Source organism: Bicyclus anynana, chromosome 8, assembly GCF_947172395.1.
Source record: "Bicyclus anynana chromosome 8, ilBicAnyn1.1, whole genome shotgun sequence".
NCBI lineage: Eukaryota > Metazoa > Arthropoda > Insecta > Lepidoptera > Nymphalidae > Bicyclus > Bicyclus anynana.
This window is the reverse complement of record NC_069090.1, coordinates 2646132-2672090: the sequence shown is the minus strand read 5'-3', so window position 1 is coordinate 2672090 and position 25959 is coordinate 2646132. Positions and strand designations below refer to the sequence as shown.

At 37.1% G+C, this 25959-nt stretch overlaps 1 protein-coding gene across 1 annotated transcript; it reads left to right on the top strand.

Moving 5' to 3' along the window:
• Positions 1–1206: 1206 nt before the first annotated feature.
• On the top strand, positions 1207–24796 carry LOC112045104 (MAP kinase-activated protein kinase 2). The gene is made up of 8 exons (XM_024081179.2): positions 1207–1515; positions 14860–14985; positions 16585–16722; positions 16912–17118; positions 17772–17903; positions 18303–18425; positions 19104–19256; positions 20406–24796. Exons 1-8 carry the CDS (start codon positions 1423–1425, stop codon positions 20475–20477), a joined length of 1044 nt encoding a protein of 347 aa, XP_023936947.1. The 5' UTR covers positions 1207–1422; the 3' UTR covers positions 20478–24796.
• The last annotated feature ends 1163 nt before the right edge of the window (positions 24797–25959 follow it).

The window sequence follows — 25959 nt, the reverse complement described above, 5'->3', positions numbered from 1 at the left end:
AACGCGAATCTGTTTTTTACGAATAGCATTATCCTTTATTATTATAATAATCTCCGGAAGCCGACTGTCAAATGTAGGTACATCACAAAGTGTATCTGTATCTTATCCTATTTTTACTGTACCAGGCAACCATGGAGCACGCGTCTTACACTTTGGTTTTTAATTGTACTTAACCAGACAACTATCAATTTATTATGCCTTGTCAGGATTCCCCAATTAAGTACCTTTCAGGTCAAATTGGCATTAAAATCCCAAGCCTTTCAATAATTTATACCATAGAAAGACACTATCGAAAAAAACATAAATAAAATCATATCAATTGTTTTAACTTTTGCAATTGCTATTATATTTTAAATATCTAGTTCAGTAAGTAATAGATCTCCATTCATCATCATCATTGTCAGTCCACAGACGTTCACTGCTGGACTTGGGCCTCTTACATGAACTTTCAAACACAACGGTTTCAGGCCGCCAACATCAAGCGGCTCCCTGCAACCCGCTTGATGTCCTCGATCCACCAACACTGAGTTTGCCGGTGCGGGGTCGTCATTGCAGCACCTGCCAACGTCTATCAGCTCTTCGAATTATGTATATGGCCTGTCCATTGCCACTTCAACTTGAGACTCGCTGAGCTATGTGACTAGATATGTCAGTGACTTTGGTTTGTCTGCAAATCTCCTCATTTCTGATTCGATTATGCAAAGAAACTTCAAGCTTATCGCCCGCTGAGTGACTTTGAGCCTTCTATTAGGGCCCACTAGCGACCAAGTCTATATTATTTTATACTATTTTTAACTTTTAAATGAAAGTAAGTTACTGCAGGTTCGTATTTACCTTTATTAAATTTTAAATAATATCATAGTCATCGATCTATCTAAAAATATAGTTTTTGAATCCTATAAAATATAAAGCTACGAAACGACACGAAACTACGTACGAATTATTCAACGGCCTAATTTGTGTATTTTGTTGTCAGTCGTACACTTCTCTGACAAGAAAACACAGTGTAATCACTGTGTTTTCTTGTCTGTGGTATTTTGACGTTTGATGGTCTGTGTGATTGCTCTTTGTGTAATGTCAAATTAAAGCTCAAAAAGGATAGAACTAAGAGCCGTAAAGACAAAACGAATGTCAATCCGCCGCAATCACTGTCACTTTTTTATTCACAGTGACGTCATTGCGTCACTCACACATTTGACTTTGACATTTCATTTTCATTTGCTAGCTTTGCTCACGCGATACCTACAAGATTTGTCGTACACGGAAATTTAGATAAAATCGTAAAAGTTTAGTCGTAAAATCAGTTCAGTGGTACGGTTTAATACATTAAGTTTCTCGTGACATATCAGTGGTGCGCAAACAAACAGTAATTTTTAGTTAATTTGTACTTGAAACGTGTAGTGCTGTAAGTTTACGTCGAAAATGAATATAATTTCAAGAACACCAAAAACTACACCTATAACGGATGATTACGATATCTCCAACACGGTTCTCGGCCTTGGCATTAACGGAAAAGTAAGTATTATAATAATTTTTTTAGAAAATCGGCAAATAAATTAAAAAGAACTTCGGTCAACTATTGTTTACATAAATGACGTAAAGGTACGAAATTAGCCTTAGAAACGAGTTTTTTATCAACGACAATTTTTAAAAAACAAGTTCTTTTTATTTTGGTTGTGAAATTTCAAAGTGTTTACGTAACACAGGTTAGTACACCTCATTAATTAACAAAGTAATTTGGAGTAATAAATTTATGACCGTTCAGGAAAAATATTTTTAATGGTTGACTCATTAACATTCATTGATTCTATTATTGGCGTTCACGGCTTAAAATTATCCAAACAATCGCTTTGTCAGTCATTTACAATGTATTTCAAACAGTATTCACTATTCAGATTTGTTTGATATGTTATTGGACATATTCATTCTGTAGACAAATACCATCTAAATCATATCTAAGTATCTAAACATAAACATATTTTCAACATTTTGTTGTTGACGAAAACTACTTGACATAACAAAGTTCATATTGCGCAGGGAGGTATTTTATAGTTACTAGACGTCTTCTAACAACAGACGAGAGGGCCTGATTAAGGAGGTCTAAAGGTGAACGAAAGCTTCCTTTTGTATTGCATATAACAACTATAGAATATAGCATCCTGGTAATATAGTCCCTTTAAAGTACCTCAGGTTTCAACTGTTCAGTTTTATTATTTACACCCATGATGCATGTGTATGCATAACATGCGATCAAAGACATGCAACCAATGGTAGCAGAGTAGTCCCAGTACCGTAATAATAATAAATAATCTTTATTACCATACTTCTTCTTCTTCTTCTTTCTTCTGGGCCGTTTCCGCACTTAGCCAAGTGTTTGGCCGTAGTGCGTGGGTCCCTCGGTGTAGGTTCCCGCTGGATTTATTCCATCCAGCCGAGCTCGCTCCAGAAGCTTAGCATGCCGCCCAGGTCGCCGATAACCTCATGGAGTGTCGCTGAGGAGCCAATGTAGGTTGCTCGTTGTTCCGTTACGCCTCTGCAACTGAACATAATGTGTAGCGGTGTCTCGTCCTCCTCCATGCAGGCTCTGCACAGAGGACTGTCGGTCATACCTAGAATTGAAAGGTGTTTGTTTAGCGGGCAGTGACCTGTTATTAGGCCAACTACTGTTCTCAGCTTGTCTCGTGTGAGGTTCATAAGTTTCTTTGTTATCCTTGGGTCGAGGCCTGGGAGTGTCTCTTTTGTATGTCTACATGTGGTTGTGCTGTCCCATAGTTCAGCGTGGGTTCTGATGGTTTGTTTGTGCAACCATGTTTTGTATTCACTGAATGGTATGGGTACTATTGGTTCGGGTCCTACTACCTTCAGTGTCGTGGCGCGACGCGCCAGTTTACCATACTTATTACTAGGCATACATAAATTCAATTCAATTTTAATTATTGTGCTTGAAGTATGACCATCTCTTTCATTCCAACTTAATAAATGAGATAATGACATTTGTGTTGTGTGGCTGCTGGCTACAAAATACATTATTTGGTTGCATGTTAGGCAGTGTGATAGTAGTATAGTTGTGCTATTATAGAAGACACGAAGAAGATGTACGAAGTTTGCAGCATTAATGCCTTTCTGTGTTTAATGTAAAGAAACATCAGCAGAATTGCATTGTTAAACTATTTAGAGTCATGTAGGAGATCCTCCTCTGTATGTAACTCTATGACATTGTGTGTATGATATTCTCTGTGAATGAGATTGAAATCTGATAATCTAAAAACCGATTGCTTACCAACAGGCTGATGCTAAACCGCAGACATAAAACCACTTTTGACAGACAGTCTACAGTCAACTACATAACCGTAACCGTGTTTTTGTTGACTATTAAACAGTTTATTCTGTTATGCTACAGCCTGTTATTATTCCTTGGAAAAGACTTTCATTTCTGGGTCACTATGATTACTTATTAGTCTGCATCAACAACCCATATTCAGCTCACCGATAAATACAAGTGTCCTCTCAGAATGAGAGGGGTTAGGCCTTAGTCCACCACTCCAAATATGGATTGGCAGACTTCACACACATAAGAATAAAGAAAATTTTCAGGTATGCAATTTACCTCTCGATGCTTTTCCCTTCATCGTTGGAGACATGTGATATTTAATTTCTTAAAATGCACATAACTAAAAAGTTGGAGGTGCATGCCCCGGACCAGATTGAAGGCAGAGGTTCACACATTATTACTAGTATTATTACTCTTATACCCCACTAATCATCATTACTCTCTTGAGTATGCTCTGCAAGAATTTTGACTCTCATATCATCATTTTATACATGTATAAGTATATTTTTTAATTTTTTGCTTTAACTTCCTTAAAGTTATAACACAAAAAGTATAGAGTAATTCTCAAGTATGGTCAATGAACTTTCTGATAACATTGAGTCATGTAGTACTTAAGCCTGAGATAGTGGTGTAACTTAAAATAGCACAAGTATAAGTAAGTATGTATTTACTTTAACCCTTCAACTGTTAATATAAGGAGTGCAGTGTTGCTATTTTAAATATCCTCTGAGGTATGTTAGCACTACATTCCATTGAAATGCCTTTAAAAAATATCCAGACCACCTGTCATAAAAAAGATATTGCCATCCTTAAGTTCTCTGTCATTACTAAAATTTTGTTTACATTCATTTACTCAATTCTATAGAACATTTATTGTCAAACTCCTGGCAGTTGACAAGTAAAACTTTAACTTATTATTTCAGCATCCATACAATCATATTCACTTTAAGATTACATATTTAAGATACATAAGTACTTGAGAGGTTTATTCACAAATATTTAGATTACCTTCATTCCGACAAATAGACATCTATCAGTCCAGATTTTGGCACCCTATAAACTTTGGTGATTATGATAGTTTTATTATTACTCTAAAACCACCAGCAGCATTGGAGAAAGGTATGTGGTGGATTTTAGTCCCAATATATAAAAGCTATTAAGTTCTGGTATGATGTGTAGAAACCAAAAGGGTTGTGGATTTTCATTGTACTCCTAACAAGTTACCTCTCTTCCATCTTAAATTGCTAACTTTTAAAGAATAAAACGAAGAAAAATAATAGAAAAGATGCCTTTTAAGAAAAGAGCTGATGACGATGTAAGTGTATAAATTACTCTGTATTGTGTTAAAGCTTTTGTAGTAGGTAGTATTTTCCCACTTCAATTGTTACTGGTTTACCCAATTATTATCTCTGCCATTCATAACGTGACATTATCACTTTATTATTATATTACTCTTTTGTAGGTATAAGCTTATAGGTACTTAGACTTCTCAATAGACTGCATCTTTTGTTAAAATAAATGAAAATTTACACCCTCACACAATTATCCCTTAATACATTGCATGGTCCTCATTCCTGAATTGAAACAAACTGTGTCAAGTATGACAACATATGGGTATCTATATTCAAATAGTGTCTTCTATCACTGTCTGTCTTAGTAATCTGATTTCACTGTAGATTGCATGGGCTTAATAAAGTCCTACATACATCTGAGAACATCCTCCTTTTTGGAAGTCAGTTAAACATGGAACGGTCCTCATTCCTGAATTTAAACAAACCGTGTCAAGTATGACAACTTTTGGGCATGTATAATGTATATTCAAATAGTGTCTTCTATCACTGTCTGTCTTAGTAGTCTGATTTCACCATAGACTGTATGGGCTTGAAAATAATACATCTGTGAACCTCCTCCTATTATTTGCAAGTCGGTTAAAAATTTTTGCTCCACGCGCAGTTACGAGTGTCTTTAATAGTGATATTAAAATCATGGCAATTAATATTAACACAATCATTATGACGCGTTTTATTTCACAAGTAGACGACGTAAATAGCACGGAAAGGCCTTGTTACGTCACGCGACGTAAAAGTGACGTGAAGCGGAAGAATGTGGAACATAAAAGGGAATAATATGATTATACTTAATATATAATGTAAATTTAGAAATGCTATAAGTATTACTTATACCATTTTTAATCGACATAAAAAAGGTTGAGCATCCCTGATGAACAAGACATTTGACGGCTTAATGCGGGTTCATTTGTATCTATTTTGAGATATCATTACAAGTATTATAGTTTTACAATGCTTTGGTGAATAAAAGTCAGGGCTAAAACATTATATATTTTTTATTTGAGCTTAAATACGATGTCATCCGATATCCACTGACGATACGACGTTGTACAGTTTATTCAATCTATATTCCTTTTTGCAGTGGTGTGCGCAAGGTTTTAAGCAGGGTAGGCATTATATGTACAACATGTAAAAAATTAAAATTCCTCCTACGACAGGTTTATAAAGGCAGCGCATTTTTGCAACTATGAAGTGCCACTGCTTGTTGATTTATACGTGGCATATTTCACTAGAAATCTTAATGGTTTTGCGGAACGTTTTGACTGGTGGATTTGTAACTAGAACTTAATACCCGAATTTCCGAGCGTGAATCGATACAAAAAATATGAATTCCTAACATGATCCGCACGCTCGACTTTTGACAAAAGTGTTAGCTTTTAGCGCTTTCTGTTCTATGGTTGACATGCTTACTCCTATAAAACAGGTTTGCATATTTGTAGGAAAAAGAGAAATATTCCTTATTTTCAACATTAAGTATATTTATATGTGGCAATTATTCTTTATTATTAATATTTTTTAACCTCTAAAAAATGTAGATGCGATCTTTTTTTTAACATAATCAAAAAAGGTTGAGTTTCCCTGTGAAGGAAGACAATCGACGCATCCATGCGGGTTACTCACAACTGTCTTCTGATAAGACCCGCATTCAATGCCTACACAATCTTCTGAGAAGGGGAACGACCGAATGCTGTACCGATTGTGATGAGTCAGCGATCGATTGCAATGCTATCAGTATGAATGGCGCGTTCCTAATAAATATAGTGATGTTGAGTCACACTCAACATGGCGCCATAGATAATAAATAATGGTTTGTTGTGTAAATACGTGTAGATTATAAAAATAACTCTTTTTTCGTAGAAAAGTGTGTCACCGAAAATATAACATTCCACAGTTTCAGACGTGCTTGTATTGACAGGGTGTTACGAAATTGACAACTCAATTGCTCAACGGTTATTCGCTAACTCGGGTGTTTTTCGTAGAATCAACCCAACCTGTATGACTAGTATCATTTACATGGCATCGACGATTCGTTATTTCCATACATTTTGTCAATTATCAAAATCAAATTTTAAATAACGAATCGTCGAACCTGTATAAGTTGGTTCAGAGCCCTCCTACTTTCATGCCATATTAGCTATTACTCCAAATGGTCTAAAGATTCATGCCATTTTTTTTTTCATTGGCCGGGACTTTCAAAAAGGGCCCAAAATTAATGATCTCATTTGAAGAACCAAAACTACTGATATAGCTTAATTTGTCATAAATGTGGCAATGGGCGGGGCACATGGTTAAAAGAGCCGATGGACATTTGTACCCCAGAACGCTGGATGCATGTGCTAAGACGGTTAGGTCCTTACTGGAGACCTATACCCATCATCATACCAGGTAGACTGACGACACCAAGCGAGTCGCAGGTATTCGCTGGATGCAGATGGCTCCGTATCGTGATGTTTGGAAGTCCCTACAAAAGGCCTATGTCCTTCAGTGGACGTCCATCGGCTGATATGATGATGATGATAATACCCATCAGTGGACGTCCATAGACTGATAATGATGATGATCATTGACATTGCAACTCATTGAGTGAATCAAACGGACGTCCGAAATTTTGCGTAAAATTCTGTTTTTCACAAATCCCGCGGGAACTGTGGACTTCTCTGGGATGTAAAGTAGCCAATGTTTTGCTCTAAGGTCCAATTTACCAAATTTCATTTCGATTCAGTGGTTAGGCTGTGAAAAGGTAACAGACTTACATTAGAATTTGTAACATTAGTATGGAATATGGATTTGTGTCGATGATAGATACTCTGTACAAACTAATAGAGATTCGACGTTTGTTGGGTAGGTAATTTGACCGCCGCGATAGCGGGAATATCTGAACTGTCTATGTGTCGTCAACCATTGGCGAATACTTCGCGGGTGCTTTGTTCGTAGAAACAGGCACTTCGCTTCAATTTCGTGAATATGAGGCCTAGACATCAATAATATTAATAGTAGAATCCAACATATCAAATGGAAGAAACCGAACGTAAAAATTATACATATACTTACTCGTAAGTAAGTTGTTTTTAGGGTTCTGAACTTACGTTGGTGATTAAAGGATCATCAGGACAGTAAAAAATTCATTGTTAAATTATTAACAGAGATTCGTGTGATATAGAAACCCGTTTACAATAAGAACTTACTTAGGACACAGTTGAAGACATAATGATAATTTATAAACATGTTTCTATTTTGATAAAGCTAAAATATAATATCAATAGTCAGTTATCACTGCTAAATTCACCACACATTTAAATTAAGTATGAATATCATAACGACTGTGTGTTAAATTTAATTTGATACGCGTGATATCGAAACCCATTTACAAAAAAAATGCATAGGAAACTTAAAGAAATTATAAAGACAATGATTTATAAACATGTTTCTACTTTGCTAACTTCAAACTGCTCCTTCAAAGCTAAACAGTCTTCCAAAAATAGAATATCATATTGTATTATCTTATATTATATAGGTATTAGTAACTTTCTAATCACTGCTAATTCTTTTTTAGAATTTAAACTATCGTGAGTGTTATTCATATTAATTGATTATGAAACACGGCTAAAACTCACGTGATATTACGTCGGAGTATGCCCGACTAGTTTCGAACCCATACGGGGCCCTTAGTCTGACTAAGGGCCCCGTATGGGTTCGAAACTAGTCGGGCATACTCCGACGTAATATCACGTGAGTTTTAGCCGTGTTTCACTGCTAATTCATCAAACATTTAAATTATAAATATGATAACGATAGTGCTTCCAACATAGGTTTCATAATAAAATGTCACTTGATGAAACCAGTGACAGTGCATTTTATCACTGTCACTGGTTTCACACTTTTATGTTTGTTTGTTGTTTACGGAATGAAATAATCTTATGCAAGGTATTGTGTACTACGGAATCAACCCTAGGTCATCAACATTTTGTTTACAAAGTGTTAGTGAAATAATCTTGTGCAACTATAAAAGTGTTATTGTTGTTCTAAAATTGACCATATTTAGTATTTTATAAGTGTTTAAGCGATGTGATAGCCCAGTGGATATGACCTCTGCCTCCGATCCCGGAGGGTGTGGGTTCGAATCCGGTCCGGGGCATGCACCTCCAACTTTTCAGTTGTGTGCATTTTAAGAAATTAAATATCACGTGTCTCAATCGGTGAAGGAAAACATCGTGAGGAAACCTGCATACCAGAGAATTATCTTAATTCTCTGCGTGTGTGAAGTCTGCCAATCCGCATTGGGCCAGCGTGGTGGACTATTGGCCTAACCCGTCTCATTCTGAGAGGAGACTCGAGCTCAGGAGTGAGCCGAATATGGGTTGATGACGACGTGTGCGCGCGTGCCTGTGTGCGTAACTGTCAATGTGTGTGTGTATATATTTGATACTCATTCACATCGTAACTACTACACCGTTATACCTGAAGATTTGAATTTGGAATGGAGACAGATTATACCCGCGATTAAGTCATTCTTTTATTCTTATCCCGGAAAATTCCAAGAACAACAGAATGTATCGCAAACGGCGCTGCGGACATCCGCTGTAGCTTGGGACACTACCATGATATGCGGGCGACGGGGGAGTGACCGAGCGGGTGTGAAATCGTGCGTGCGGGAAAGTGAAGTGCATCAGTCGTGGGTATTTCATTCATCGCTACACGCCCCCCGGCCCGCGCGGACCATCGGGACAGTTACGAACGAATTTGCCAAGCTATAAAATTGTAAATTGTATCTATCAATGAATAAAACATCTAGATAAAATATCTGCAGAGCAACTTGTCTCAGTGTCAGTTTGTTTACACGTTAGACTCAGGTACACAAGCAATATAATCTTGTGCAAACAATTTGTGTACATGTTGTGAAACCCACATTTGACGCACTTACTACGATGTTGATACTAGAACTAGACTAGCCATCGCCCGCGATTTCGGTCCGATTTGCCTTTTTGGCTACACAACCCTTCCCGAACGACCCTCTAAGCCGAGGTTCAAGTCTCAGAGGAGACGCTCTTAGAGAGTCATTCCGCCCTACTCTGCTTCTGCCTTCGGGCCCCATCAGGCGATGCTTCTGGGCTCGTCCAAACTCCCCGGTGACGCCGCTGAGATTTTTTTTTTTTTATAAAATACAAGTTAGCCCTTGAATACAATCTCACCTGATGGTAAGTGATGATGCAGTCTAAGATGGAAGCGGGCTAACTTGTTAGGAGGAGGATGAAAATCCACACCCCTTTCGGTTTCTACACGACATCGTACCGGAACGCTAAATCGCTTGGCGGTACGTCTTTGACGGTAGGGTGGTAACTAGCCACGGCCGAAGCCTCCCACCAGCCAGACCTGGACAAATTAAGAAAATCTCAATCGGTCCAGCCAGGGACCGAACCCAGGACCTCCGTCTTGTAAATTCACCGCGCATACCACTGCGCCACGGAGGCCGTCAGATTCCACTAAAGAGCCTGTGGCACTTACGCAATCAGAAAAAAAAAATCAGTATTGTTATTCTGTTGAATTCGCCTCTATCTCTCTGTATTGTATTAGTCAGAGAGAGAGAGAGAGATAGAAATAAATTCGAAACTCAGAAGACTGAGAATATGAAAACATAGACAGAATAGTGTCTACTGCATATTCAGAATAGTGCCTACTACGTATTCGTCGGCAAAGACAAGTTCACCGATTTCTTCACCTGGACCAATAAGCCCAAGAGATTTGATAATTTTGTCTCCATATCGCTCTCTCTTTCGTCCTACCACTGTGAAAAAAAGACAGTGATATTACTCGTATATATAACTCTCAATTTTGATACAAACCTTTGTAAGATGTTCTTGTTCTTTAGATTCATATAAAAAATCATTACTGGATAATTGTAGGAAGATAATAAATTTTCCCTTTGGGTAAAACATTACGGTCTTTTCTCAAAATACCGATAAGTAATAATTTCTCCCATATACTGCTAAAAAAATTATCCTTTTTCAACTAAATAAGACCTTGACGCTTAAGCTAACATTTCTAATATTGAAGAATCGATTTGGGGCGTCTCATTACACTCGATACCGATAAATCGATTAAACACTAATCGATTCGACACGCTGCCGATAATGGGAATACGTTTTTAGTTTAAGCTGTATCACCTTGAAGTGATTTGTGTCATTAATTGTGTCTGTGATGACGTGATACCAGCCTGATAGTGATAGGTACCTACTCGTGATGAAAACGTGCAATCTACATACGTCAGTTGCCACCTACGACCTACCATACCGATAGCTGTGACGTCATCAGAAATATTTTTTATCTGATTTAAAAAATAATATCAATCTTTGTGGTCTTTGTCTTTCAAGGACTGGTATCCAGGGCCTTTAAAAAAAACGTTCTTACTGGGACGGTGAAATGAACTTTTCTTTTTCTCTATAGGCAGAAACGTGAAAATTCGTATTAAAATTACGGAGTATGTATTTATAATGACACATTTTTAATTTTTTGGATATTCATGGCTGGAAAACGTGGAGTGAAATTTTTTATGTGCGTGAAGAATTGCTTATTATGTAATTATATTTGCACCACCTGTAAAAACCTAAGATACTTTTGAAATACTTAACATTTTAGCTGTAAGTACATACCATAGGTATAATTTTAAAATCTTATAATAAATAATAATATTAATAAATTGGGAGGGTTTATAGCTAACAATGTGGCATAGTCAGTTTACAATCTGTGCCAAATGCTTATTATCCCTGACATATAAAGCTTTTGAAAGGAATCAAGTATTCCTCGTGCACAATAAAATCGTATCAACTATGCAACACTATTCAAGGAACTAAAACATTTATAACTACAACCGCAAGGTCGATATTTGTTTACAAATAGTTCTCGGAGATCGTAACTAATACAGTATGCAGATTTCATCGTACCGTACAGTTGAGTAATCGGTTCTTAGATTGTGACGTTTGGAATTAAGGCGTAGTCTACACGAGTGAGATTGTCGCAGCGATAGTTTCACCGAGCGATCTTACCCTGACGTCCTCTGACATACGGAGCTAAATTTTAGGCTGTGGAAAAAGGCTGTGTACCGCCCTCCTTGCAGATATTTTGGGTTTATTACATAATAACGATTTCCATAATAACGATATGTTTTTGGAATGAGATTGACTGGTTAAATAATCCAGCGGGTGGTCTACATAACGACCAACAACCTGGCCAAGAGTAACAAGCTAAGAAGAGAGATCAATATCCAGCTAAAAAGTGACGTAGATTAGATTTAATCTCGCTATGGCTTACGTCAATCCTTTCCGTTTTGAAGCCATCTTTCGGAGTACCCTTCAATTGTGTATGCGCATTTTTTCCTATTTCTCACGATACATGGACGTGAATTTAAAGCATGATCTCGGAGGCGTCAGAACTGCTGGTGACATTTCATCTTCTCTTTACTTTATGACTTTCTAGGGTTTGACTCTGTCAGAGCTTTTACTTTTGCTCAAACCCCCCGGTGACGTTATAGCTTCCATTAAGGAGCCTAAAGCAAATACGCAATCTTAAGAAATAATGTAATTACTGGATACTGCAGATTCTATTTTGAATCGGGAAACTTCATTCGAACTGTACACTAAACAAAGATTTTTGGACAGAATCGCAACGATAATATCTCTTGTGTAGATGCGCCTTAACATTAGATTACCGGTACAAAGAAGCACCTTCATAAAAGTGGTTTACTCATGAATATCTGCTAAAGGATAGTGACTTGTGAATATCGACCAATTGACTGAGTCATGCCGGATAACTAATGATCTTTGGAGTTTGAGATTACTAGGAAAATGTAAACAAAATAAAAACCATATGGTATGGTATGGAAATATCTTGCGAAATGTTTTTTTTTTATTCTATCGGCTCATGGTATTGCAAAATAGTTTGTTGTTACATTAAGTATACGAGTTTTGTATTTTTTATTGTACTGGCAAACAAACTATTGGTTTTTTTTCTTAACTCGGTGGCTTTTTGAAATTGGACACATTTAATGGCTTTGAAACATTAATGTGCCTAAATTGTTATCTTTTAAACACGTGTTTTTAGAAGATATACTGAGGGTTATCATATTACTAGCGGACGCTCGCGACTTCGTCCGCGTGGAATTCAGTTTTTTACAAATCCCGCAGGAACCATGAGTTTTTCCGAAAAATAGCCTATGTGTTAATCCAAAATAAAGTGAATTTCCATTCCAAATTGCAGCCAAATCGCCTCAGTAGCCGCAGCGTGAAGGGTAGGTACAAACACACACACACACACAAACTTCCGGCTTTATAATATTTGTGTGATTTTGTATCTATACTTCTATACTAATATATAAAGCTGAAGAGTTTGTTTGTTTGTTTGATTGATTGAACGCCCTAATCTCAGGAACTACTAGTCCGATTTAAAAAATTCTTTCAGTGTTAGATAGCCCGTTTATCAAGGAAGGCTCTATATTATTCCAGTACTCCTACGGAAACGAGAACCACGTAGGTGAAACCGCGCGGCGTCAGCTAGTCACTTAATAAAGTTGCAATGTTAAACGTACGTACAAACAGGCTCTGTAATCCTCAGAACGACACTGAATTAGCGAATAAAACCGTCTTATAGACAAACAACAAAGCACACTCAAAGGATTTTATTAATTATCAAGCTTTTAATATTTTGCTTTTAGATAGACATTGTTATTGTAAAAAAATCTCTTACGTACATCCTCTTACGCATGTTTTGCGATGGTTCCCCTTATCTGTAAGTGGGGTAACCCAGTTGCGTTTATCGATCTTCCCCGGCACCTATCTAGTTAAGTTACCTTGACACAAACCTGTAAGAGGATTGCATGCTGCACTTTTCTAGTATTTAACCAAGGTTTTGTAAGCGCAATTGGATTGTATATAATTAAACGACAAAAAAGGGTTTCTCAGATCTGCTCATACTATTTTTAGCCGACTTCAAAAAAAAGGAGCAGGTTCTCAATTCGACTGTATGTTTGTTTTTTTTTTAACAGATACGTACGATTTCGTTCCGACGCTCAGAATTTTTTATTTCCTAGTAACGCAGTTAGCTACCAGAATCATGAATTCTTGTAAATCAAAAAGTTGATCGTCTCATCAGATGAAGCTACTCACGATAAATTAACTTAGGTAATAGTAATCAGTTGTAAAAAACTGTTCTATGGATACCGGACTAATTTAGTGTTTAGTCCAATTTCGGTAGTTCCTTGGATTCAAACCCACACCCTCCGGAATCGGAGGCAGAGGTCATATCCACTGGGCTGTCACGGCTTTTGCTTTACTTAGTTAAATAATATCTATTCAGTAGGTAGGTATAAACTCGACTTGTCGGAAAATCTAACAGCAAGGCCTAACAAAACGCCGAAACTGTTACTGTTGCCGAAACACTTAGCCATATCTATGTTTATCTGTTTGTTATCTGTTTATCTCGTATTTATATATCTATCACGGTACTTTGATATTACTATTGAAATATTGTAACAACGCTGTTTGTGCATTAAAGAAATTATCAGTTTTTCTTTTGAATTTTCAGAATCCGTCGACAGTCAAAAATATATTAACATTTTTAACGCAACCAAAAAGGTTGTTTAAATCTTTTGACGGCCTCCGTGGCGCAGTGGTATGCGCGGTGGATTTACAAAACGGAGGTCCTGATTTCGATCCTCAGCTGGGCAGATTGAGTTTCTCTTAATTAGTCCAGGTCTGGCTGGTTACCACCCGACCGGCAAAGACGTACCGCCAAGCGATCTAGCGTTCCGGTACGATGCCGTGTAGAAACCGAAAGGGGTGTGGGTGTTTATCCTCCTCCTAACTAGTTATTACAACTTGCTAGTGACACATTTTTCACAAAAATTCCATTTGTAAAATATTGTTTTAAAAAAATCATTGTAGATACAAGGAACTTTAAAAATAAACGGCGTCAGATTGGTCCAATCATCTGCGAGCTTCTTCATCAGTCTTGATCTCATATTTTTGCCAAAATTTCAGGCATAAGAGGCTTAAACTGTCTCGTTAATCGTCGTTAGCCTATGTGATCGCGGATCACGAGATCCTGGGTCGGACTCGGAAAAGAAGCTTTATTACTTCCAAAAAATATCAGATAAATATAGTCTAAACTGAATTTGTGTGATGTCTGCAGGTTGTAGAATGTCACGAGAAAACTACAGGCATGAAGCGAGCGCTGAAAGTGCTACACGATAGCCCTAAAGCGCGGCGAGAGGTTGAACTACACTGGCGAGCTAGTGGCTGCATACATATTGTTGAGGTAAGCACTAAAAACCACCACATAACCATAGACAATACATTGGTTATGTACCACAGACATCAAGCGGGTTGCAGGGTGCCGCTGGATGCTGGTGACTCGAGCCGTTGTGACGTCCATCTGCTGATGATGATGATGATGATACCACAGAACATCATCTGTGCAAGTAGTAGAGCATTTTTTGACGAAGTTCATCTGGAGAAGTTCTACTGTCATTGCATTCAAAATTCCGAGTCCAGGGGCTAACTATGAAATAGCTGAGTGTTTTTTCTTCTTAGAAATCTTCAGTAAAACTTTTCACCTCGGGAAGTTGTGCCTGTGCCTTGGAGAAAGCACGGTTAGCCGTCCCTCCAGGTTGTTATCGTTATTATCTGATAGTGGTTGGTAAGAATTGACAGCCTAACACCTTAAGTCCGAAAAACCCGCATCAGCTTGATCCACCAGGCCAAGTCTCCCTTTAGTGAGCCGTTAGGCTGATAATTAGGCTGATGATGAAGGCGTTTTTGTTTATATGCGAGCTTAATAACTAGTAACAACCACAATCTCCGTGGTTTGACGGCCTCCGTGGCGCAGTGCTCTGAGCGGTGGATTTACTAGACAGTTGTCCTGGGTTCGATCCCCGGCTGAGGTGATCGTGGTTTTCTTAATTTGGTCCAGTTCTGGATGGTGGGACTGGGAGGTTTCGGCCGTGGCGAGTTACAACACTACCGGCGTAATATACATACGAATATACACAGAACTTCCGTCCTTATACAACAGGCATACGGGAATTGAACCCAAAACCTCTCAGTTATAAAACAATACCTACACAACTAGGTACTTCAATTCGTGGGAAAAGCTAATAATACAAAAGAAACCTTTTATTCAAGCCGATAACCTCGAGTGTTTTTGACATGTAAGAGAAAAAAACACCAGTCATTATTACCACGGTGGACATATTTAATGTACCCACAAAGCTAACTATTTCTGTTAATGCACAATGGCCTATTATGCATTATGTGCGTTTGTCACAACCTTCTCTATAATGCCTTTTGTTATGCATGAGGGTTAGAGTTTAATTGTTTCAGGATTTCGTAATAGGTTTATTCCAGTAGTGGTAATCAAAAAATCTGCCAGGGTCACTGTCCACTGCGCCACGCGGTCGTCCAATGTTTAAGTACATAGGATGTGAATGTTACACTGTTATACAGGGTGCTCGGAAGTATTTCCCATAACTGGGGTTATATTCTTTACCGAAAATTGATTAAAAATGTTCAAGAACCATGTGTTCTAAAAGTAATATTTTCGGGGTAAGGGAGGTTCTTAGATCTATTTACAGATCTTGAAATGTGTCCATTATATGCATCTTTATAATTATGACATTATGTATTTAAAAATACAAGGATAGATAAAGGCGTGTGTTACATGGATTGTCGGAATTATTTAAATTACTTTGTATGAAAACATAAAAAGTTTTTATTTTTTAGTTGAAAAATATTTGTTATGCAATTCGGCTCCTATAAGTGGACTCGTCAACACCTTGAAGTTATGGGAAATACTTCCGCCTTGAACTCTATACTTTTTTCCTCAGATTTTTTTTAATTGAGTATCCTATTTTTGCAGATAATCGACGTATACGACAACACATACGGCGGCAAGCGCTGCCTGCTCGTGGTGATGGAGTGCATGGACGGCGGGGAGCTATTCCAGAGGATACAGGATAACAGGGAGGGCGCCTTCACGGAGAGGCAGGCTGCTGAGGTAACTAGCTTTACTTCTATTCTTTAAGGGGATTTTACATGACCACAGTTAGACATGTTGTGTTGTTTGGATCATAATGTTGGGCAGTAAAAGGAACACTTTGGCCTCACCCTTTCTATAACGTGAGAATGTCGTTAAGCGCGAGCCTATTATGTAGATGTTTTGAACAGCTGTTTTTGATGATTCCAGATAATGCACTCAATATGCGTGGCAGTCCGTCACCTTCACGACTCGAACATCGCACACCGAGACATAAAGCCAGAGAATCTACTGTATACTAGCATGCAGCCCAACGCGACGCTCAAATTGACTGACTTCGGCTTCGCTAAGGAGACCCTCACGCCCGCTGACACACTGCAGACCCCTTGCTACACGCCGTACTATGTTGCGCCTGAGGTGAGTTAGTTGCTCGACTGTCTTGCAAGACTCGACATATACGAGTACAAATAGCACGAGATAAGCGTGGTGGACTATTTGCTTAAACCATCTCATTCTGAGAGGAGACTCAGCAGTGAGCCGAATAAGGGTTTATAATGATGATGTATTATCCCAATTAAATAACAGATGACTACGTTACGGCTACGTTGAAACTGACCGACTTCAGCTCCTCTAGTAAAGAGACTCTCACGCCTGGAGGATACAGTGTATGTTACGTCGAATTTGAGTTAGTTGCTCAACTGTCTTATAACACTCTAACGCTGAAGAACTGTTGGTAGCCTGAGTCCGTAAACTTTAGTATAGCATTGGAATAACCATGTAGCCCAATGCTGCACTAAAACTTTTGAATTTGGCTTAGTTAAGGAGAAACACCTGCTGACATTCATTCAAACCTCTTGTTACACGCCGTACTATGCGAGTTTGTTGCTTGCACCACTCTCACTCTGAAGAACCGTTGGTAATCTCTCTTTATCTTCCAGTGAATGTTTCTTTCAAATTGGTTCAGCTGTTCCATAGATTAGCCTGGACAAATTTCTCATTACTGTAACAAAACTAAAAAAGGGTCAAAATTTACCCTAATGGTTCTTCTAGCTCTTTTTTTCGTTTTTCAGGTGCTTGGCCCCGATAAATATGACAAATCGTGTGACATATGGTCGGTGGGAGTCGTGATGTACATACTGCTCTGTGGCTTCCCGCCCTTCTACTCCAACCACGGGCTGGCGATATCGCCGGGCATGAAAAAGGTACATGTTCCTTACGTTGTAAACCTTAGAAAAACCTACATTCGAGGTTTCTTAATTTAAATATATTAACTATATAGCAAAGGTTAGCATCACGAAATATCGAAAACCACTTCACATAGAAAGATGAAATTTGGCAGGGATGTAGTTTAAAGTATAGTAGACTTCCGTAAGAAGGAGTTTTGTGATGCGGCCGAATTAAGGAAGTCTATGGGTGGATGAAGTCGGGGTTGTCTCTCGAATCCCACGGTGATTCCACTGGATGCTAAGATATTAACTTGTGGACCCAGCAAACTTCGCATTGACGGTTACGGAACTATGTAATCGTTAAAAAGCCATCGGCGACAAACATAATTTATTACTCGCTTTTAGTATAATAATTATGGCAATCATTTGTTTCAGCGCATAAGGTTAGGCCAGTATGATTTCCCTGAGCCAGAATGGTCGAATGTATCCTCTGAAGCTAAAAACCTGATCCGTGGTATGCTGTCTGTTGATCCCGTGAAACGTTTGACTATACACCAGGTAATTACTTTGTCATATTATTAAATCATGAAGGCTCTTTAGCCGCTTAAAATCTATCGAATTTTTATTTTGTCATTTAGATTAAAAGTTAATATCGAAAGTCATAAATTTCAATTTGATTGTTTTTATATTGCATACGATCATTTTCGTCATATTCAGATGAAAGTTGTGTGTTTTGCACCGATTTATTACCATTTGCGTAGCGTAGCGATGGATTCACCGGTACGAATACCGTTGAATCCTTTGCTGCTCCTAATTTGAATGTATATCTTTGAATAATTTGCTTGGTCGCTAAAAAAAGCATTCCTGGCAGCCCCTAGCCTAGACTATTAATTATATTGCACAATGATTGAACAAACGTTTATGCGAGTTTAATTTTAATTGCACCATATTTTTCTATTGTCTTGTGTAGGGTCACTATGGCGCAATATTTTTCGATTTGACCCAAAGTCTACGCGCAAGAAAACATTGTGCAGTTTGTATTTATTATTGCACAATGTTATATTCAAAGGCCACCTAATTGCTCCAGAGAGTCTTTACGCAATGTTATTTGGATGTAATGCCCATAAGTCATTTTAAAACATGATCTTTTTACAATTACTTATCTAAAAAGTACCATATCCTACACAAGTATTCATGTTAATGTTGATGATGATGATGATGATGATGTGTAATCAGGTAATGGCGAGCCCGTGGATCCGCCAGTACACGCAGGTGCCGCAGACGCCGCTGTACACGGACACGCTGCTGCGCGACGCGGGCGACGCGTGGGCGGACGTGCAGGACGAGATGACGCGCTCGCTCGCCACCATGCGTGTCGACTACGACCAGGTGGGCCACCAAAAACATTTATTTTCTCTGTTTTTTATAAGAATATAACTGACGCCTCGCGGTTTTACCCGCGTGGTTCCCATTCCCGTAAATACGAGGATAATATATAGCCTATAGCCTTCCTCGATAAATGGGCTATCTATCCATGAAAGAATTTTTCAAAACGGACCAGTAGTTCCTGAGATTAGTGCGTTCAATTAATCAAACAAACAAACTCTTCAGCTCTATAATATTAGTATAGATTTGTCATATTTTTTTTTAAATACAAGTTAGCCTTTGGTAACTACAATCTCACCTGATGGTAAGTGATGATGCAGTCTAAGATGGAAGCGGGCTAACTTGTTAGGAGGAGGATGAAAATCCACACCCTTTTCGGTTTCTACACGGCATCGTACCGGAACGCTAAATCGCTTGGCGGTACGTCTTTGCCGGTAGGGTGGTAACTAGCCACGGCTGAAGCCTCCCACCAGCCAGACCTGGACAAATTAAGAAAATCTCAGTCTGCCCAGCCGGGGATCGAACCCAGGACCTCCGTCTTGTAAATCCACCGCGCATACCACTGCGCCACGGAGGCCGTCAAATATTTTAAATTTGAACAATATTCCCATTCCCCTTCCAACTAGTTGGAATATGGAATGAAAATGAATGTTGGGAGTTGATACGACCATAGTTTTACCGGGGAATCATCCTTTCGATGATGAGTCTGGCTTCGTTACTGTTGACCTGATTGCAGGAGTAGGAGAGTGTTCAAATATTAGGTCAAGCAATTTTCAAGTTCTGTGAATATATAAACAGCAATACTTAGCGTCAGAAATAATGATTTTTTTTTCTTGTACGCCCAATCTGCTATCAGTCCTAAGACTATAAACAAATGTGTTGCGAGTATCTTCGTCTTGTGGATGTCGATCCTCATTAGGGGTCGGCGCTCATTTGGTGCGTCCTGTTTTTCAAATGTCCATGTCGAGTATACGTTTACGTTTAAGACGCCTTAGACAATCATCAGTCAAGAGTCTGTTTGCCAAGATATTAGTATGAATAAGGAGTCGCTTCTTTTGGCTAACCCCTAACTTCATCCTAGAAATAATGATGTCGGTAGTACTTCTATGGACGAGAAGAATGAAGGATCTAATGAAATATTTTCTTTAACAGGTCCAAATCAAAGCGCTAGAGCAAAGCAACAATTCGCTTCTCAACAAACGTCGGAACAAAGTGGGTGCCTGAGACAAGATGAATAGTACTTAGAGTTATAACTTACCAAGCTCACAAACATTTTGTTAAGGTCATATTTCCACTAACAGCTAAGGCGCCAAAGCTAACTAAGTGATGCAATGGACTATATAAAAAATGCAAATGAAAGCTAACTATCACTTTTGATATTAATGAAAAATAAAATGATAAAAGTAACTCATTTAAAAAAATATTTTCTTTTTTCTAATTGATGCTTCTAATATAGATTAGTCATGAAAACGAAGCAAACATATTGTCCTCTAACTGCAGCCTCGCACCGTAGTGGTTAGTGGCCTTAATAATTTTTGTGTAGTTTCATTACTTACGATACTTTGTAAGTATTGCCAATATTTTAGGGCCATAGCACACACGATACTTTTAAAGCGGTCGTATTTTGAAGATAAATCGGTATTATGTATATTCATAGATTACCTGATTCAAAATAGAATCCTTAAAGTAGCAAGGGATTCAACAGTGCAACAAGCATGAATATTATTGTGCAACTAATTCGCTGGAGCAGTTAGAAATGCCTTGTTTTTTCAAGCATTTAAAAGATTCAAAAATCAATAATTCAGAAATGTAATCCTTGCGTAGCGAGGGATTCAACTGCGTGAAATGCAAATGACAATGCATAAAATTTTAATACAGTAAAGAAAATACCATGATGAATATACGAAACAAGAATCGCGTGTGCAATTGTCCTAATTAACGTTTAATTTAATGCAACTTTACTTATATTTTTACATACAATATACAGTACACGACAATTAAAATTACACAGGTTTTGAAAAATGGTATAATCTGCTAGCTTCATGTATTTCAACATTGTTTCTTTCAAATTCAATAATTAATGATCATCAGCTGCCTATTGCGTACTACTAAAGTCAGCCATTGACGGACAATATTGTATTATACAATACACGATTAGTTATAGTCGTGGGTTCTGTAGAAACGTGAGAATAATTGATCGTCAATGGCGTGCATTATGGCAGAGTGATTTTGTGAGTTCTATCCCATGACGCTTTTCCAGTTATTTGAATAAAAAAACGGATAATTTTAAATGAAGTGTACTGTACTGTAACATTTTTATATTTAGTGTAATTAATATAAATACGTGCAATAAGTACAGATAATAAACGCTAAATGCACGGATAAATGTATTTGTGTATAAAGGCTGGAGCATATCTGGCTCGAAGCAGCGTTGCGTCCGCCAGATGTGAACCGACCCTAACACATGTGGCCATTACGAGTATGTCATCACACCATCATTTATGACAAGAATTAGTAGCTTAATTAATTGTATTTGCAATGGTATTGTTATCTTGTTGCGGTTTTTTGAAAAACCCGGAATAGAGATTTTGAAGGAAAAATTTGACCCAAATTGTCTAACCAGAGATAATGAACGAAGATTGCTCTTTTGATTAATAGATATAAACCAAAATCGAGTTCGTTACACTAAATATTCAATTTATAAATAAATACATTGGAAAAATTATAAAAGTTGTAAAGAAAAAAATAAATTAGTTTGGGACGTTTTTTACTTTCTATGCATACCATCACACGTAGACAGACAAGTAATTAGACAACTGATTGGAGTGTTGTTGTAAGACAAATTTGACATCCCGACACACCAAGCATTTTTTCGACAATATATTTCATTGTTACTCTTTATTTGCTACAAGTTGAGGCTGTGAATACGTTTATTTTGTATATTTTTTTTATAAAAGCGTTAAACCTTTTCAAATGAAAATAATTGCTAAAACATGGTTGAAAACGGCACGCGTCATGACACCAAATATCGAATCGTCTTGTCTCGTTATTGTTTACCGAGTCCACAGTTGTTCTCTTTTTTCTATCCGTCTATTTACTTCTTTGTCTACGAATAGACCGATTGATATTGACAAATTCAAAATTTCCATTTTTTGACGTCAATTATGTAAAGTATGACTGACAAACATATTCAATCGCATAAAGTGCCACTTTTATCTATGGTATCTATGGCCACAAACTTTTCACGCCAAAACTGGAACTAACGTCGCGGCGGTCGCCATTTTGCATAACATTAAACTAAAAGCGCAACAACATTGACACCCTCTGCCCTCACCAGGCCATTAAGTTTGTGGCACTCTACACATATAATTTAACGATAATAATATGTAAATTGACATAAGTCTCATTTCCATGTACTTGTAAATAATTAATAATGATACTGATTTCAGTAGCATTATGATATAATGAGAAATATTTATAAATTTAAAAAGTCCATATGGGAGAACTAAATGTCCCGCACTAGATATAGTTAGATATAATCTATATCTCTGTAACTAGATAGACTGTAGTTTTAGAAAAAAGAAAAAAAGTATTTACAAAAATTTTGGCTTGATCAGTGAGATGTTATTACCTCTTGAAAAACTTATCCAGATAAAATTATTAAAAGAACAATATGTAAATGTTAAATATAATGTGTACCTAAAGATAATTAAAATCCTAACATTATTTACCAATAGTAAACAATCATAACTGTCGTTTTTATTTTCTTTTTTGTCGTTTAATCCACAACAACCTAAACTTGATGACCATGCTTTAGACCTTATCGATTCTATTCCCACAAATATTAACATTTGGAAAACTGAAAAAAAATATGGGAAAGTCATTCGTAATCGATAAGTTACGTGATCAATCTACTAATCGGATACTACTACATTCTCGTATTTTTTTTTAGTTTTCGAAGCGGTAGCGTTTGCGGGATGAGAATCGATGGATAACATGGCTAGAGACCCTGACACACTCTGGGCTAAAACTAAACTAAACTATGTCTGTTTAAGCTTTGAAAATTAACTTCTTTGTCAAAAAGGCAGTTTTTAGCAATAATTAAGTTAAACAAGTTAATTGTCAATATTTAATTAACTGTACTGTAGTTGCTCAAAAATTATGGCAACCTTATAATCATAAACAATTTACATAACAGTTATGATTGTTAGCATTTAAACTTATCGACATTATAACTTACATTTTAGGCTCTCACAAAACTAAAAATACTTAATACTTTAGTCACAAAAAAACAAACTAAGTTTAAGTTAGGGCAAAATTTAGTATGTATATTTTATATGATTTCACAAAATTATCATGAAAAGTACGTCATTAATTTCGAATTTGTCTATACTGTAAAACTTTATAAATCTGTATAAATCAGTTTGTACTGAAACAATTTACTTTTGCTAAAGTAACGATGAAAGAGTTTAGGAATTTAGGAATAATTTAAAGATTAGGAATTCAGACATTGATTTAATCTTATTTTTGAGTCATTTAGAGACAATCGAAATTCGACTTTAAATGTTTTCTCACTAACATCACAATTGCTTTAACAAAAAGAAATATATAACTCAAAGTACGCTAAATACGCGTACTTAAATCATTCGTATCAAATTATACACTAGCTTTAAGAGTTAAGTTTTTTGACTATAAAGATTGCATGCTTAGAGGCCTTTTTATGCCTCTAGTTACACGTCTTTATGAATATTTGACATCACATTGCCATCATTCTTTATTATATTAGTTTATAAGTACTTATTTTTTTATAGTGTAAGAGCTAACATCACGTGAATGGTTGTAGAAACCTGTTTGTTTCGAAATATCTTACGATGCAAATAATTGCATAGATATTTACGGTACTCGAGGTGTATAAGTTGAATGTTCATTAGTTTGTATAAGGTGTGATTATGAAAAGTCATTGGACATTTCTAAACAAACATCAGTTCATAATAAAAGCAATGCTAGTTAGTTTAACAATAAATATACGTTTAAATATTGTAGATAAATAATAACTTGTTTCAGACTGTTCGTCCACTGATGCTTTATAGTTAAATAATCAAATTATAATAAAAGATACATACAGTTTGGGTAGTTTTAACATGTTCTTAATTGACAGACAAGTCTCAATTATGGATATCTAATAAGGGTTCCTAGTTGACTACGGAACCCTAAAATTGGGACTTGTTGCTGAAAAGAAAATTTATGATTTTTTATCATGACTTGGATGTACTACCATCCATATTAAGTAAATCCACAGACTGTCAAAGTTACCCAATTTGACAGTATTTGAAAAGAATTAAAACTGTTCAAAATAAAGTAGATAATCGCTAGAGATTCTGTTGACTTATCAAGCATTTGGGCTGCAAAGTATATTTTATATTAAAAGTAAGAAATGTCAATAGTTTGCTAACATTTTTTCAGAAATTGTGGAATTGCATTGTAATAAATAGTATTTAATGTTACCCGGTAACTTGAGTGAATTAAAATTAATGTAGACATTATGTTCTTGTTTTTACTTTACCTGAAATATTAATAATTAATTCCTTTACGCAAGCCTATGTGGTAGAATTGTTGATTATGAAACAGTTGTACAAAAGGGGTTATTATAATACAAGCATTAGTTTTTTTTTTATTTATTCTGTGACAAGTTGACGTTTGACTCTCACCAGTGGCGTAGCGTACCTTGGAGGGGGTATTAAAATTAGTTTTGGGGGCAGCTGAAGGTTGTACCTTCATTGGGCCCCCTAAACCTAATGAAGGATAAAGATTCATCAAAGAAACAAAAATGCTACCTTAAAATAATTATGACAATGACTTAACGTATGTAGGATATTTACCAACTTTTGAGTGCATGCTTAAACCCCGGAAACGAGATTGTTTTTTTTGTCATTTTGTTCTGAAGTGAAACTATAGCTTTTTGTTTTTTTTTTTCGGAAAGCACTACATTAAGATTGTAGATTACATTCTACTTATTTGCTTTCACGCGTAAGGGGAAACCCGGAAACGAGATTGCTTTTTTGTCATTTTGTTCTGTTTATAAGAGGCCCCTGTTGTCTGGGGGCCCCTTATAACTGATACGGTAGCTACGCCCCTGGATGTTAAGTGACGATGCAATCTCAGATGGAAGCGGGCTTACTTATAAGAGGTAGTAAGTTTACTTTGCCACCTCTGATGGTTTCTACGCGGCATCGTACCGGAACGCTAAATCGCTTGGCGGTACTTCTTTGCCACCAAATCAGACCCGAGCCTGTAGCCATGTGGCACGCCGATTCTCTTTCTACAAACGCTAACGCTTTGAAAATTAAAATGTACTTATGGAGAATTACATTCACTGTCGACAGGTCACGTGATCAAGTTGTCGGTCTGTGTGCCTAGTGGGAGTTTTCAATATTTTCATACTGTTACTATCGCGATGACGTAAACGCGAATTTATATCGAATTGAAACAGTTGTGCAGTAGTACCACTAGATTGCGCTATTTCAATTCCTTAGAAATTCGCGTTTACGTTAACGCGATAGTAGCCTAGTGGGAGTTTTCATACTGTTACGATCGCGTAAACGTAAACGCGAAATTCTAAGGAATTGAAACAGCGCCATCTAGTGGCATCGAGAGACAGCAAAATTAGTTAGTATGAGTTTACGCCGTCACTGTCGAAAAGTCGTAC